General features: G+C 46.7%; 9 protein-coding genes across 9 annotated transcripts; 4 read left to right on the forward strand and 5 right to left on the reverse strand.

The window, feature by feature from the left end:
* Window positions 1-66: 66 nt before the first annotated feature.
* Window positions 67-1,854, reverse strand: Bathy11g03360 (hypothetical protein; the record flags this gene model as incomplete). The annotated part of the gene is made up of 1 exon (XM_007510192.1): window positions 67-1,854. One exon carries the CDS (start codon window positions 1,852-1,854, stop codon window positions 67-69), a length of 1,788 nt encoding a protein of 595 aa, XP_007510254.1.
* A 296-nt stretch (window positions 1,855-2,150) lies between these two features.
* On the forward strand, window positions 2,151-4,151 carry Bathy11g03370 (predicted protein; the record flags this gene model as incomplete). Its single annotated transcript, XM_007510215.1, has 1 exon — window positions 2,151-4,151. One exon carries the CDS (start codon window positions 2,151-2,153, stop codon window positions 4,149-4,151), a length of 2,001 nt encoding a protein of 666 aa, XP_007510277.1.
* Window positions 4,152-4,267: 116 nt separating this feature from the next.
* Window positions 4,268-4,638, reverse strand: Bathy11g03380 (predicted protein; the record flags this gene model as incomplete). Its single annotated transcript, XM_007510142.1, has 2 exons — window positions 4,268-4,475; window positions 4,559-4,638. The coding sequence occupies 2 exons, from the start codon at window positions 4,636-4,638 to the stop codon at window positions 4,268-4,270; spliced, it is 288 nt and encodes a 95-aa protein (XP_007510204.1).
* Window positions 4,639-4,926: 288 nt separating this feature from the next.
* On the reverse strand, window positions 4,927-5,682 carry Bathy11g03390 (predicted protein; the record flags this gene model as incomplete). The annotated part of the gene is made up of 1 exon (XM_007510021.1): window positions 4,927-5,682. The coding sequence occupies one exon, from the start codon at window positions 5,680-5,682 to the stop codon at window positions 4,927-4,929; it is 756 nt and encodes a 251-aa protein (XP_007510083.1).
* Window positions 5,683-6,344: 662 nt separating this feature from the next.
* On the forward strand, window positions 6,345-7,154 carry Bathy11g03400 (predicted protein; the record flags this gene model as incomplete). Its single annotated transcript, XM_007510189.1, has 1 exon — window positions 6,345-7,154. The coding sequence occupies one exon, from the start codon at window positions 6,345-6,347 to the stop codon at window positions 7,152-7,154; it is 810 nt and encodes a 269-aa protein (XP_007510251.1).
* Window positions 7,155-7,256: 102 nt separating this feature from the next.
* Bathy11g03410 (thioredoxin-like protein TxlA) lies at window positions 7,257-8,045 on the reverse strand (the record flags this gene model as incomplete). The annotated part of the gene is made up of 1 exon (XM_007510326.1): window positions 7,257-8,045. One exon carries the CDS (start codon window positions 8,043-8,045, stop codon window positions 7,257-7,259), a length of 789 nt encoding a protein of 262 aa, XP_007510388.1.
* A 77-nt stretch (window positions 8,046-8,122) lies between these two features.
* Bathy11g03420 (conserved hypothetical protein) lies at window positions 8,123-9,859 on the reverse strand (the record flags this gene model as incomplete). Its single annotated transcript, XM_007510023.1, has 1 exon — window positions 8,123-9,859. One exon carries the CDS (start codon window positions 9,857-9,859, stop codon window positions 8,123-8,125), a length of 1,737 nt encoding a protein of 578 aa, XP_007510085.1.
* Window positions 9,860-10,416: 557 nt separating this feature from the next.
* Bathy11g03430 (predicted protein) lies at window positions 10,417-12,378 on the forward strand (the record flags this gene model as incomplete). Its single annotated transcript, XM_007510041.1, has 1 exon — window positions 10,417-12,378. One exon carries the CDS (start codon window positions 10,417-10,419, stop codon window positions 12,376-12,378), a length of 1,962 nt encoding a protein of 653 aa, XP_007510103.1.
* A 169-nt stretch (window positions 12,379-12,547) lies between these two features.
* Bathy11g03440 lies at window positions 12,548-13,285 on the forward strand (the record flags this gene model as incomplete). The annotated part of the gene is made up of 1 exon (XM_007510080.1): window positions 12,548-13,285. One exon carries the CDS (start codon window positions 12,548-12,550, stop codon window positions 13,283-13,285), a length of 738 nt encoding a protein of 245 aa, XP_007510142.1.
* Between the last annotated feature and the right edge of the window lie 3 nt (window positions 13,286-13,288).

Consider the following 13,288-nt stretch of genomic DNA (forward strand, 5'->3'; position numbering starts at 1 on the left):
TAAAATCAAAACGCTCTGCTGCTAATGGCTACCTACAATGGTCTTTGATAATATAGCGATCATCTTCTAAAATCTTCTACATCCGGTGACTGCTTTATGCGCGCTAAATGCACCGTGTAAAAATGCAACGTACACGAGGAGATGAAGAACACCTAAATACACGACGACAAACTGTCTCCTTTTGCCTTTCAAATTCGCCAATCCGCCACCACCGCCACCTCCACCAAACATCGCCGCTAACCCGGCTTTCTTCCCTGGAGTCGCCGTCAAATTGCCACTCCCCTCGACTTTGTCTTGATCGGAGTACATGGAAACTTGCCAGGACAAATCTTTCACGCGTCTCGTCAACGCTTGGATTTCTGTTTGTTGTTTCAAAACAGTGTGTTCGCTTTCGGCTAATTTACGCGCCTGGTGCGCGGACGAGCTGCTATTGTTTTCCAAATCACCACCGAAGGCATCGCTGACACCATTTGTATTCATACTCGAAGCAGTGTTCAACGCAGATTGCGCGCGGAGTTCGGCGTCCTCTTTCTGTTTCAGCGCAACTTCTAAACTTTCCCTGAGAGTCGCAATCTCTTTTTCCATGACGACGGCGTTTGCCGTAGATGAGGAACTGGACGACGTCATTTGCTGCTTTTGTATATTTGCTTCTTCTAATGCTGCAATTTTTTCGCGCAAATTCTCCGCCTCTGCGATTGCCGACGTTGCTTTCTCCTTCCACGTCGTCGCGTGTTCTCTCGCCGCAACCGCGGCGTGCGCGTTGGACTCCATCGCACCCATCGAGGCACGTAAGCCCTTCACTTCCGTCTTTGCTTCTTCGTACATCCGCGCAAATTCTTCTTTTTTTTCCATTTCAGTTTCAAGTCTGCTCTTCACACCTTCCACTCGATCGTCTCTTGCCATTTCCAACGTTTCAATCTTTTTATGCAACGCCGCTTCCCGCTCTTGAAACGCAACTTGTAAGTGTTGAAACTTTCTATTTCTATTTTCTGCCTCTTCCATCATGCGCTCGGCTTCTTGTTCGGATGCGACTGCAGAAGCTTCGGCAGTTTGAATCCTGTGTTCTGCTTCTCTTAGAATCAGCTCTGATTTCTCTTTCAAATCTTTCGCTCGCGCCGAGTCCTCCTCGAACTTTGCCTTCGCTTCCTCCATTTGTTTCGTCAACGACGCGGTTCGCGCCTCGATCGTTTTTGCCGTTTCTATCGCCCTGTCTCTCTCCTCTTTCATTTGTTCGTACTTTTCCAAACTCTCGTCTCTTTCTTTCTCGAACTTTTCTCTCAACTGTTCGTTCTCCATCGCCTTCTTTTCCGCCGTTTCCAACGCGGCTCCGCCGACCAGCGCGTCCGCTTCTCTTCGTTTCGATACTTTCACCGCATCTTTCTGTTCTTTCAACTTTGCTTTTAAATCGTCAATCTCTCGCGACATTCTCGTTTTCTCTCTTTGCAACGCATCTGTTTCTTTCGATTGCGCCTTCTGTTCGCTCTCCAGTCGCGCGATCGACACCTCTTGCTCTTTCGCCTTCGCCTCCAACTGTTCGTTCTTTTCCTTCAAAACCTTCTCTTCCTTCTTCGCTTTATCGTTGTTGTCGGACGAACTCGTCGTCGCTTCTTTCATGGCTTCTAAAACTTTCACTTTCCCGTCCATCTTCTTCACTTGTTCTCTCAACTGCTCGATTAAAATATCGCTCGTTTTCCTCGTCTCCTCGCTCACTCGTACTTCTTCCTCCAATTTTTCTTTCAAAGCGTTCCTTTCTTCTTCGATGGATTTCCCTTTCTTCACCGCGGCTCTTAACTTGACCTTCTGCGCTGCGGTCAGTTCTTCCAGCTCGAGCAAACGATTCGTAGTCGCCGACATGTCCGTCTCTTCTTCCCTTTCGGTCTTCGATGATTTCGGTGGCATGATGAGATTATTCGTCGTTGGTTCTGAATATGTTGTTTGTTGTGCGAGAGTAACAAGACTTTGATACAAATAAAGACAAGAGAGGAGGAGGAGAGAAAAAGGAGAGAAAAATTTTTCATTCAAAATCAAAACACAAAATTTTTACTTCTTCGGAATTTTTTTTTAAGCTTGAATTTCACCACAATCTCTTCTTCGTATATATATTTGTATTATTTTAACAAAGAAAAGAAGAAGTTCTCATTTCAAAGATGATGGAGGAAGAAGAAGGTATTTCTCTTCTCAAAGTCGACGACGATAACAAGGAGGAGAAGGAAGAAGAAGCACCGAATGCGACAGAGTTGCAAAAGTCGACGCAATTGCAATTTTTGGGTGATGATGAAGATTCAAAGAAAGAAGAAAAAAAATTAGAAGAAGAAGAAGAAAAAACGAACAATAACAACGCTTTAGTAACGACGACGACGACGACTTTGAGTAATAATAATAATAACGATGATAAAAAGATCTTGTACCGAGACGTCCGCGCGGACACGCGATGCTCCATCTGTTGGGGCACCGTGAAAAATTGCGTCACGGTGAGAGTGTGTTTACACCGATTCTGCAACGACTGCGTGCAAGAATCGATTCGGAAAAATCAAATGTGCTGCCCAGAGTGTCGAGCGAAAGTGGCGTCGAGACGAGATTTCGTCAAGGATCCGAAATTTGACGCGATTGTGAGCGCGATTTATGCAGCGAAAGGAGGCGCTGAATCGTACGACGAGAAAGAGGAAAGGTTTTCAAGGAAAGAGGCGACGACGATTTTGGAGGATAACTTGGAGAAACAGAGAGAGGAGAGGAACCGATACGACGCCATCGCGGAGCAGATCAAGAAGGAGCAACAGGAGAGAAAAGAGCAGAGATTGGAGAGGGAGAGACTTCGGGCGCAGAAGGAGATAGAACAAAGGGAGAGAATGGCGGCTGTGGAACGCGACATGCGAATGCAGCAGCAAGATCAGTTGCAAAGACATATTATGATGCAACAACAACAGAGAGCGTTGGCGGGAGGAGGAGTTGCGACGGACCATCAGTTAGAGAAAAGTGTCGGCATAATCGATGACTACGACGATTTGATTCAAGGCGATCGGTACAAGAGTCAAGCGGAGTACGATCGACGGGTGAGAGAAGCGAAAGATAAGATAAAACGCGAAGCAGACGCAAAGAGGATGGCAATGATGGCGTCCGGGATGAAAATTTTTAACTGGGAAGACGATAACAAGTTGAAGCCGTTGCCAGCGCGAATGGATGTGGCGATTAAGACGAGCGATCATGCGAATGACAATGAAAATACAAGCGAACAGCTAGAAAAACGAAAACGAGAAGAAGAAGAACGACAGGTACAGTTGAAGCGCGAAGAGGAGCGACGAAATTTCGAGGCATTTACAAGAGAACATAAAATGAGCGGAAGAGTGGACTATAAGAAAGTCAAGGAGCAGTTGTCGTTTACAGACTTGGTGAAAGCGAAGAAGTTTGATTTAGAGCTCGCGAACGGGACGAGCAATAGCAAAACAGTCTCTGGCAAGGAGAGTGGCGAAGGCAAAGATCGAGGAAGCGACGAGGAGAACGATGTAAGTCTCGCAAATATCAACAATCGCGCGGCGCAGGGACACCATGCCGCCACCGCCAACGCCGCAACCACCGCTGCACCTATCAATCTGCGTGGATTTGTACCGAAGAAAATGACAATTTCCCACGAGAATGGGATGATGCACAAAAGCGCTATTGCTAAGGAAGATTTCATGCACATCTCCTTACGACGCGTGTTGGGAGATCCACTCGCGATTGCAAAGTTTGATCACATGCTCGTCCCGAAAGATTTGACGATTGAAAACCTGTTATCCTCGTTCGTCGTGCAAAACTTTTTCGTCAGCGCTATCGTCTGGAAAGACAAAGATGGTTCCGAAGAGAAGAGACAGAACGAACAGCTGAGAGTCGCAAACTTTAAGTTTGGCGAAGAAGCGGACGAAGTCATGTGCGCGGAATGCGGCGCGGGACATTCGCCGGAGAAAATTTTACTTTGCGATGGATGCGATGCCGGTTTGCACTGCTTCTGCTTGACGCCGAAACTCGACGATATTCCAGAAGGCGACGATCCGTGGTACTGCGACAAATGCGAAAGCAAAAAGCCGCACAAGAATACAACCGTGTACGAACTATTCAAGGATGAAATAGAGAAAGGCGCTTTTCCTTTGGTTTTGAATTACACCGGGCGCGCTTAAAAAGTAGATAGATTTTTGTACGCAGTAGCACTTATACTTTTTTGTGATGGATGATACATAACAGAGATACACGCGAGATCACGCGAGATCCTCCGTTTGCCCTCGTACGCACTCATTCACTCCTTGAAATGTTCTTTGTGCGTGTTACTCTTCGTCGGTTTCCAATTTTTCGGTCGAGGAAACATGTTGTTTTTGTTTGGCTTAAACGTCGACTCTCTTCCTGCGTCTCTCACCGCGACGTGTTTCATACCGATGGTGGAGTCGTCGCAGTATCCGTCGCTCGTCACCGACGTCGAGTTGGCGAAGAAATCGTACCAACCTTCTCTGTGAGAACAACAACGTGAGAAATAGGATAAAAAACGCTCGCTTTTCTCGATCGAAGAAAAAAAAAATCAAACAACACTTACTTATCGTACAGATACAGAGAGCCTTCGCGCATCGGCGCCTCTTCGATCGTTCGTCCCGCGTGGATGTAATACGACGCCATAGTGTTCGTTCGTTCAAAAGTTCAAAAGTTCGATGTGTTTGAGTGTGTTCGAGTGTTGATGTAACGCCCGTGAAATGAAGCAAAATGTAATATTTTTTTCTCCTTTTTTTGCTCCTCCTTGCCTAGGAAAAACAACCTTTCTCCTTAAAAACTACCCGTGGTACGTACACGCGATGATGTGTGAGTATTTATGCTACTACGCTCTCTCTTTCTCTCGTTAATATTAACAACTGATGATGATAAATGCTATGTGGGTATATATAAAAGGGTTATTTTATTGCCTACTTCTTAAGCGTCGTCCATATCGTCGTCTTCCTCCAACGCCGCTTTCGCCAAAGCGATGGCCTCGTCCGCGACCTCCTTCGGTACTCTCCTAAACTCCCCCTTACTGTCCTCGCAAATCCATCCCAGCTCGCACTCAAAATCCTTATCTTTCTCGTCGTGAATTTTATATATAACTCTCGCCAACTCTTTCACGCAATCTTTGGCTAAAACTTCCCCGAACTTTAACTTTTCAATCTCCGTCTTCGCCGCCGCTTTGTTCTTCCCAATCGCGCACCCGTTCATCTTGTGACACTCTCCGCTCGGCTCTAACACGTACATGTGATACCCGTTCGAGTCTTTGGTGGCTAAAATAACCGACGCTCCAAACGGTCTCACCGACCAGTACAAAGTGAATAAGTGATAATAGTGCGCCATTCGATCGGCGAGAACGTTCGCCGGAATCGCGTCGCCGTAAAAGGACAAATAGTTCGCCGCTTCTTCTCTCGCTCGATCCACGACTGTTCTAACGTCCGGTACTAATCCAGTTCCCGCCATCCCGGCGTGTTTACTCACCGCGTGTATGCGCTTATTCGTTCCTGGCACTAACATTTTCGATTGTACCAATTTTTCCACCGCGACGACGACGCCGTCTTTACATTTGCACCCGATGGCTAAACCTCCGTTTTCAACCGCTTTACACGCGTATTCCACTTGGAAAACTTTCCCGTCCGGGGAGTACGTCGTCGTGGACAAATCGTACCCCGTGCCGATTCCAGACATTATCGTTGAAGAGACTAAATATATCTACTACGTAATAAGTGCAGCTTTTTAAGGGGAGAAGATGATGATGATGTCGTTACGAGGAATGAGATCGCGCTGCTTTTCTGCTTTAAAGAAGAAATCCCGCACGTTTTTCTTCAAAGCGTCGTTTTAAAGTGGTCGTCTCTGTACTCGCTCTCGAATTTTCGCACTTTGTCTCTCTCTCTCTTCTCTCTTTCTTTCTCTCTCTCTCTGAAGAAGAAGAAGAAGAAGAAGAGCGATACTAAATGTGTCTTCTATAAAAAATGAAGAGAGATCGGGAAACGACGAAAGAGTCCAAATTTTTCTTCTTTTTTTTCTTCTTTTGCGGTGAAAAGTGAGACTCTTTTTGGTCTCGTTTTGAAAAGTGACTTAAAAGGATGACGTAACGTGGGCAAATCCATTTCAAAAGCTCTCCTCATTAGTATAAACGTGCAAAACACACAAGGACGCGCGACGCAATCTCTCTCTCTCTCTCATCTCTCTCATCTCTGCAAACGACGCGTTGTTTGCGTCTTCTCCCTACTAAACTAATATCAACAACACTTTGAGCGGTTTCGCATATTTCGTATCCCTGCGCTCTCTTATAGTAAAATCAGTTTGAAGGAGTTTGAAAAGATAAAAAAGAAAGATAACATTTTGAAATGATGATGCGCGCTTCTCCGAGGACGACGACGACGACGACACCACTCCAACCGCGGAGCTTTTACATAAAAAGCAGCAGAAGGACAAGAAACGACAAAAACGAGAGAGGTCGTTTACGTTGCAAAACAAAAGCTATCACTTCTGCTACGAATAATAGTAATACTAATAAATTAAAGATATTCAAAGGCGGGAAAGATGAAATCAAACTCGGCGCGCGAGAGAATCTCTTATACATGATTGAAACGAAAAACGACGTCGGCGTGGAATCCGCGTTGGAGGAGCTGAAAACGTTATACGACGGCGAAATTGAACGACCGGCAAAATCCAGACTTTTGGAAGGGAAGTGGAAACTTTTGTGGTCGAAACAAACGAGCGGGAAGGTGAATCCGTTTCAGAAGTTATTCGCCGGGTTGGCGAAGGATACGAACTTTCAAATCGTGGAAGAGAACGGCGCGCGAGTGGTGAACGACGTCGAGGTGGCGAAGTTCTTGCGCGTGAAAGCGATAGCGCGGTCCAGCGCGGCGTCGGACGTGCGAACGAACGTGACGATTGATACGGTGGATATTAACTTGTTTGGAAAGAAAGTGAAAACGATTACGCTCGAACCGTCTCCGGGCAAAGGGATAGGGTACGTCGAGCAGTTATATTTGGACGACAAAGTTCGCGTTTCTGTCGGCAATAAAGGATCGATTTTCGTTCACGAAAGGGTTGGAACGTACGACAACGGGAGCGATTCAGACGACGACGAAAATGACGAAAATGATTCCTCGAACAACAAAAAGGAAGAGCGCTCGTTGGCGCTCGTGTAAAACAACAATGTCAATAAGCCCTTTCGGGGTCGTTCAGTATTTGTGTGTAATATTATTATAGTGTACATGATGATGATGTAAAAGTTCAACTCGTCTTTTTTTTCAACCGTGCGCTCTCGGATCGGAGGTAGCCACGGCGCCTCCGGTTGCCGACACCGCCACGCTCGGTGCCTCCATGATCGATTTCGCCTCAACCGGCGACGGTTGAAACCTCACTTTCGCGTACGGCAACTTCTCCTCCCCCGTTTTCAACGCGCCAATGTTCGCCTCCAAAACTTCTTTCGGGAACTTCCCAATCAACGCCCCTTTACTCTTGTTCTCGCCGTCTAAAAACTCCAAGTGCGGGATCCCGTCCACGTCGTAGTCGTCCATCTCTTGCGTCCACTTCGCGTTATCGATGTTCATCATCACAAAATTCACGTCTTTTTTGTTCCCTTTCTCCACCTCAAACACGTACGGAGCGCTCGATTTGCACACTTCGCACCAATCCGCGTAAAACTCCAACACCGTCGGTTTCTCGTTCTGCAAAGCGACGTCGATATCGACCGATTCTCGTTCTAACTGCGCCAAGTTTGCCGCGACGGCGTTGATTGAATTCGAGGAACTTCCCACGCCAGTGGCGCTCATAAACGCCGCGGTACCGACTGCGAACGCCGAAATCGCCAGTTTACGACCAACCGGTAGTTCTTCTTTATCTTCTTCTTTCGTTGTTGGAGGGAGGATTTCTTCCCACTCTTGTTCGTTTTCGTCGCTTAGTTTGCTTCTGACTCCTACTCCTAAAACGTTTCTGTTCTTTAACTTCTTTAACTTCCTCTCGCGATGAGTGTTAAGAGGAGGAGTAAAAGAGGTCGAGGAGTGCAAAGAAGACGTCGCTCTCGTGATGAGAAACATCTTTTGTCTTTTATGTGTTCTGTTTTGTGAAGTAGTGTTCTTTTGGTGCATTACAAGTCTAGTCAAAAAATCTCTCATTAATGCATTCGGGGAACGTCCAACCGTCGACTCAGTCTCATGGAATACCAACCCAAAACTAAGAAGAAGAAACCTAACCCTAAGAACGGATACCAGTTACGCATGAACGCATCTTTCGGCGAAGACGCCATGACGGCGATGAGAGAACCGCCGACTAACGGGGCCAACGCTCGGGAAAGGTTGCTAAAAGTGCCGGCAAACCCGTTCACGACGCCGAGAGACTCTCTCGGCGCGGCATTGTTGACGATTAAGGATATGCCGCCCATCATGATTGGACCTAAAGATCCTCGAATCATACCCAAAGAAACGACCATGGCCCACGCGCCCGGTTTGGAGACGCGAGCGATGGAGTTGGCGATGGAGTGACACGGATACACCAAGGCGCTGAGAAAGAGCGCCCAAGTGACGAGTCTTACGATGCCGTATTTGTCGGTTAATTTAACGAACGCGAACAATTGAAAGGACATGATTGTCACTCCCATGACGGTCCCGAAAACGCCAATATCTTGCGTCTTCCATCCTAATCCACCGTTTTCGATAGACGTGGCGAGCCAAATCGGAGTGATTTCAGTCCCGGTTAAAACATTCATGGTGACCATAATCTGTAGCGAAATGGCTTGATAAATGTCTTCGTCTTTCAATAGGATCCAAATGCTCGTTCGGTCTCGTCCAGTCTTCGTAGAAGGAAACGACGATGCATCCGTCGTCGTCGTCGTAGAAGTCGTCATGGGTATCTCCGAAAACGACGACGACGAGTCTTTCTCTTGAATTAACTTAACTGTTTCCACCGCGTGTTCGGCGGAATCATCAAAATCATCGGAATCATCGTCGATGAGAGGTATCGAAACTAACTTGTCATTTTCCCCGCCAGACTCTGATTCCGATTCTTCTTCTTCTTTTTCTTCTTCTTCTTCTTCTTCTACCTCTGGTATGCTTTGATTCAATTTCCCCGTCTCGACCATCTCGAACGATATCGAAAAGCCGTTCGCTTTCTCTATATCTTCTCTACTGCTATTCTCTACTGCTGCTGCTGCTCTAGTTGGTGGCACAATCTTCATACAAACGAGCGCAAATACGAACGCGGGAACGGCGACGATGGTAATCCAAGACGACGATAACACGAACGGGTACTTCTCGAACAGCGCCGGACACTCTTTCCCGCCCTCGTTTTTTGTATCGTACATCTTCCAAGAAGTGCACGGAAACGCTAAAAAACTCGCAATCGCCGGCGCGATCGATGTTCCTAACCCGTACGCCAGACCCGTCGTACCGAACGCCCTGTTCGCATTCGTCTTATCCGAAATCAACGATAACGACGGTTTCACTAAAACGACAATCCCGTCGAAAAATCCGCTCAAACTCCTCACCCAAACCGCTTGCGTGTACGTCTCGGCGAAACCAAACGCCAAGTTAATCGCGGCTACGAATATCACCGACACCAAAATATTAAACTTGAACCCAATCCTATCCCCCGAACGCCCCCACATATAACTGCTCATCGCGCTAAAAAACGGTTTCGAGGCAATCAATAACCCGCATCTCAACGCCGCTTTCGCCTCGTCTTCTTTAACGTTGTTTCTGTCGAAATTCTTCACCATGAATATCCCAGTCGAGAAGATGAACGTGGAGGACATGATGGAAATCAACGAGCACGATTGGATGGCAATCACCGTCGTCCAATCCAGCGTCGTTATTTGTTTCTTCTTCTTCTTCTTCTTCTCGTCGTCGTCGTCCATTTTGTTCTTCGTCTTCTTCTTTAACTTCTTCTCTCTTTTCCCGACGATGGCGGAGAACGACAGAAGCGAGGACGAGCGAAACATAGTATTACCGCGTCATCATCATCATCTCGTTTGAATAAACGTTCATAAAAAGATGTTGTTGTTGAAATTGTTGTTCTGAGGATGATGATTTGCTTTCTTCTGTATAATGAGTGCGTTTACTGTTGTCGTGCGCGTGTTAAGGTGTGTGATGGATACTACTACACTCGTAAGACTAAAAATGTAAAGTTGGAAACGAGAACGAAAAAACACTTACGTCGACACCAAAAAACTCTCTTCTTCTTCTCTTCAGATTAAAAACGAGAAAGTTAACTTCAGATCCTTAGTATCACAGGAGGAGTATTAAACGAGACAGAGACAACATTTTTAACGTTTGTTGTTATTCAAACGAGACGACGATGATGACGACGATTTCAACGATTTCGACGACGAGAAGCGTCGCGACTTTTGTTGCGTCGTCGTCTGCGACAACAACAACGACAACGAGAAGAACAAAAACTTTAACGACACAGAAGATGAGGACGACGCAAAACACGATGAACGTGATGTTGAACGGGAGACAGAGGAGGAGACAGAGGAAAAGGAAGGACAACAGAGGTGCGAATAAAACTGCGTGTTCCTCCTCTTCTTCCTCCTCTTCTCCGTTATCATCCTCTTTCGACGACGACGACGAGGAGATCTCAAAAAATCTAACCGCAACGCTCGATGAGCTTCTGGTGCCGTTTTTAGCCCTGAGACGAGGCTCGAGGTTCGCGCACCAAGAGTTTGTGATGGCGGCGACGGAGGCGTACGACGAGGCGATTTCGCTGGGGAAGTTGAAAACGGAAACGTACGTGTTAGGTTTGAACAGCAATATCAGCAGTAAAAGTAGTAAAAGTAGTAATAACGGATCGTTAGGGACGAGCGAACAAGAGGCGTTTTTGAGTCATCTGAGCATGGTGTATTGCACGCTGCATTACATGGGACGAGCTTCGAAGAAAACGGACGCGTTTTTAGTCGATCCGGAGAAAGATAAGGAACTTAAAGGGATTTTGGGGTACATTAAAATGACACACACGAACCGAGACGAAAACGGAATCACGTTGAAACGCATGGAGTTTGAACAAAGACGAGTGCTGAACGCGAGCGAACCGAACGAAGATCCGAGAAAGTATTCGAAATGGGATAATTCGAGCGGGAGGAATCCGAACGCGAAAGTGAACGACGTGAGACAGATAACGCCCGGAATTCTGTTGATGCGAACGAACGCGAGATTGAGTTTACTCGCGAAAGAGATGGTGGAAGGACCGGAAGGGAGGAAGAAGGATTTGCCGGAGGTTTCCGAGGACGAAGGAGAAGCTGTCCCGACCGCAACGACGACGACGACGACGAGTCGAACAATAGAACCGCAATTGGCTTTAGAATGGAGCTTCAGACCTACAAACGATCCTGAGTTGTTGTTGAAACGAACTCTCGCCGCGAGAGCTTTAACTGCGTTTTTTTCAGTCTTGACTGCGCACCCGAAAGGCTTGAAGGCGTTTTCGTTAGCGTGCGTAGAGGCGTACGAGGCGAACATTTCCGCAGAGGAGCTCGTGCAATCCGTTACTGCGGCTGAGTTTGATTGCGAAGCGACGACGAGAGGCATGTTTGGTAAAGGTGCGGACGCGCCAAAACTCTTTGCCGGGTTCGTTTCTGCGGCGTATTTAACCGCCGAGTACCGATTAGAACAGGAAAACAAACAACAGACGGAGAAGAAGAAAACCTTTGCGTTTGCGAATCCGCCTCGATGGGAAGAGATTGATTTATCTTCGAGCAACGGTCAAGACGATATCGAGTCTAGGAAGAAAGGCAACGCGTACGATTATAACTTTGAGTTCGACGAAGGGAGACAGATTAAATATTTGGAAGGTTTCAAAACCTCCATCGCGCGATGGGTATCGATCGGCGAAAAGGAACTCTTCGCGGACGTTTCCATCAGCTTGTCCGTGGACGAAGACAACGACGAGTATGATTTCGATGCCGCGTTTAAAACAGCCGCGGCGAAACAACGTCAAAACATGGCGGGGGCGCCTTTTGCCGATGACGACGATTCTCTTTCCTCTTCTTCGACGTACCAACCAAGCGAAGACGACGAACCGGTTTTAGACGTCAACGCGCTTTACGCCAAACTCTTGTTCGAGGTTTCCGGATACATAGGAAACCAAAGCGACCAACCAAAAGTGGCTGCGCTTTTACAAGCGTACACGCAAAAGATATTAAACGCGCCAATCGTCCAACCGCCGTCGTTGTCGCGAAAATCATACGATCCGGAATCCGGCGAATTCCTCGCCGTCCGAGCAGCGCGAGACGACGACGATCAAAACGACGACGATCTCTCTTTCAAACGTAACGCAAATAATGATTTCTTCGCGCAAAGTTCGATCACTTTAGCTTCTTTGAACGTTCAGCGTGCCATTTGCTCGTTCGTATTGAAAGAAATGTCTAATAAATCATCATAAAAAGAGATTGTGATGCCAACAATTTTTACATGTAAAAGAGTACTAAAAATAGAGAAAGAAAGACACGCATGCATCATTTTGATTTCCTTCAAAACGTCTCATTTTTTTTCCCTCCTCTCGCTTTGATCTATTATTACGTTTTAATACAACTAATAATAACAACAACAACATGAGACGAAAGAATCCACACCCGCAGCGCGCGGTGAACGCCGGGACGGTTTTGAGGGTGGTGAAGGGTAGGAGAGAAGAAGAGGGAGAAGAAGAGGGAGAAGAACCGGTGTTGTGTTTGAGGATTCCCGATGAGGATGATTTCGAGGCAAATCATCAGATACAAAAAGAAGACGAAGAAGAGGGAGAAGAAGAAGAAGAAGAAGAGATAACTGTTAGGAAAGGAACGAAGAGAAAGAGAGGGCACGAGTGCGATGTTTGCGAGAAGGTGTTTCGATATCCATCCGACGTGACCAGACACATGCGTACTCACACGAACGAGAAACCGTACGAATGTGATGTGTGCGAGAAGCGTTTTAGTGATTCTGGTAATTTGACAAAGCACATGCGTATTCACGCGAACGAGAAACCGTACGAATGTGCTGTGTGCGAGAAGCGTTTTAGTCATTCTGGTAGTTTGCAAAAGCACATGCGTATTCACACGAACGAGAAACCGTACGAATGTGATGTGTGCGAGAAGTGTTTTAGTCAATCTGGTCATTTGCAAACCCACATGCGTATTCACACGAACGAGAAACCGTACGAATGTGATGTGTGCGAGAAGCGTTTTCGTTATTCTCACGTTTTACAAAGGCACATGCGTATTCACACGAACGAGAAACCGTACGAATGCGATATGTGCGAGAAGCGTTTTCGTCGATCTGATACTTTGAAAAGGCACAAGCGCACTCAACATTAGCTG

Source organism: Bathycoccus prasinos, assembly GCF_002220235.1.
Source record: "Bathycoccus prasinos genomic : Chromosome_11".
NCBI classification, from domain to species: Eukaryota; Viridiplantae; Chlorophyta; class Mamiellophyceae; order Mamiellales; family Bathycoccaceae; genus Bathycoccus; species Bathycoccus prasinos.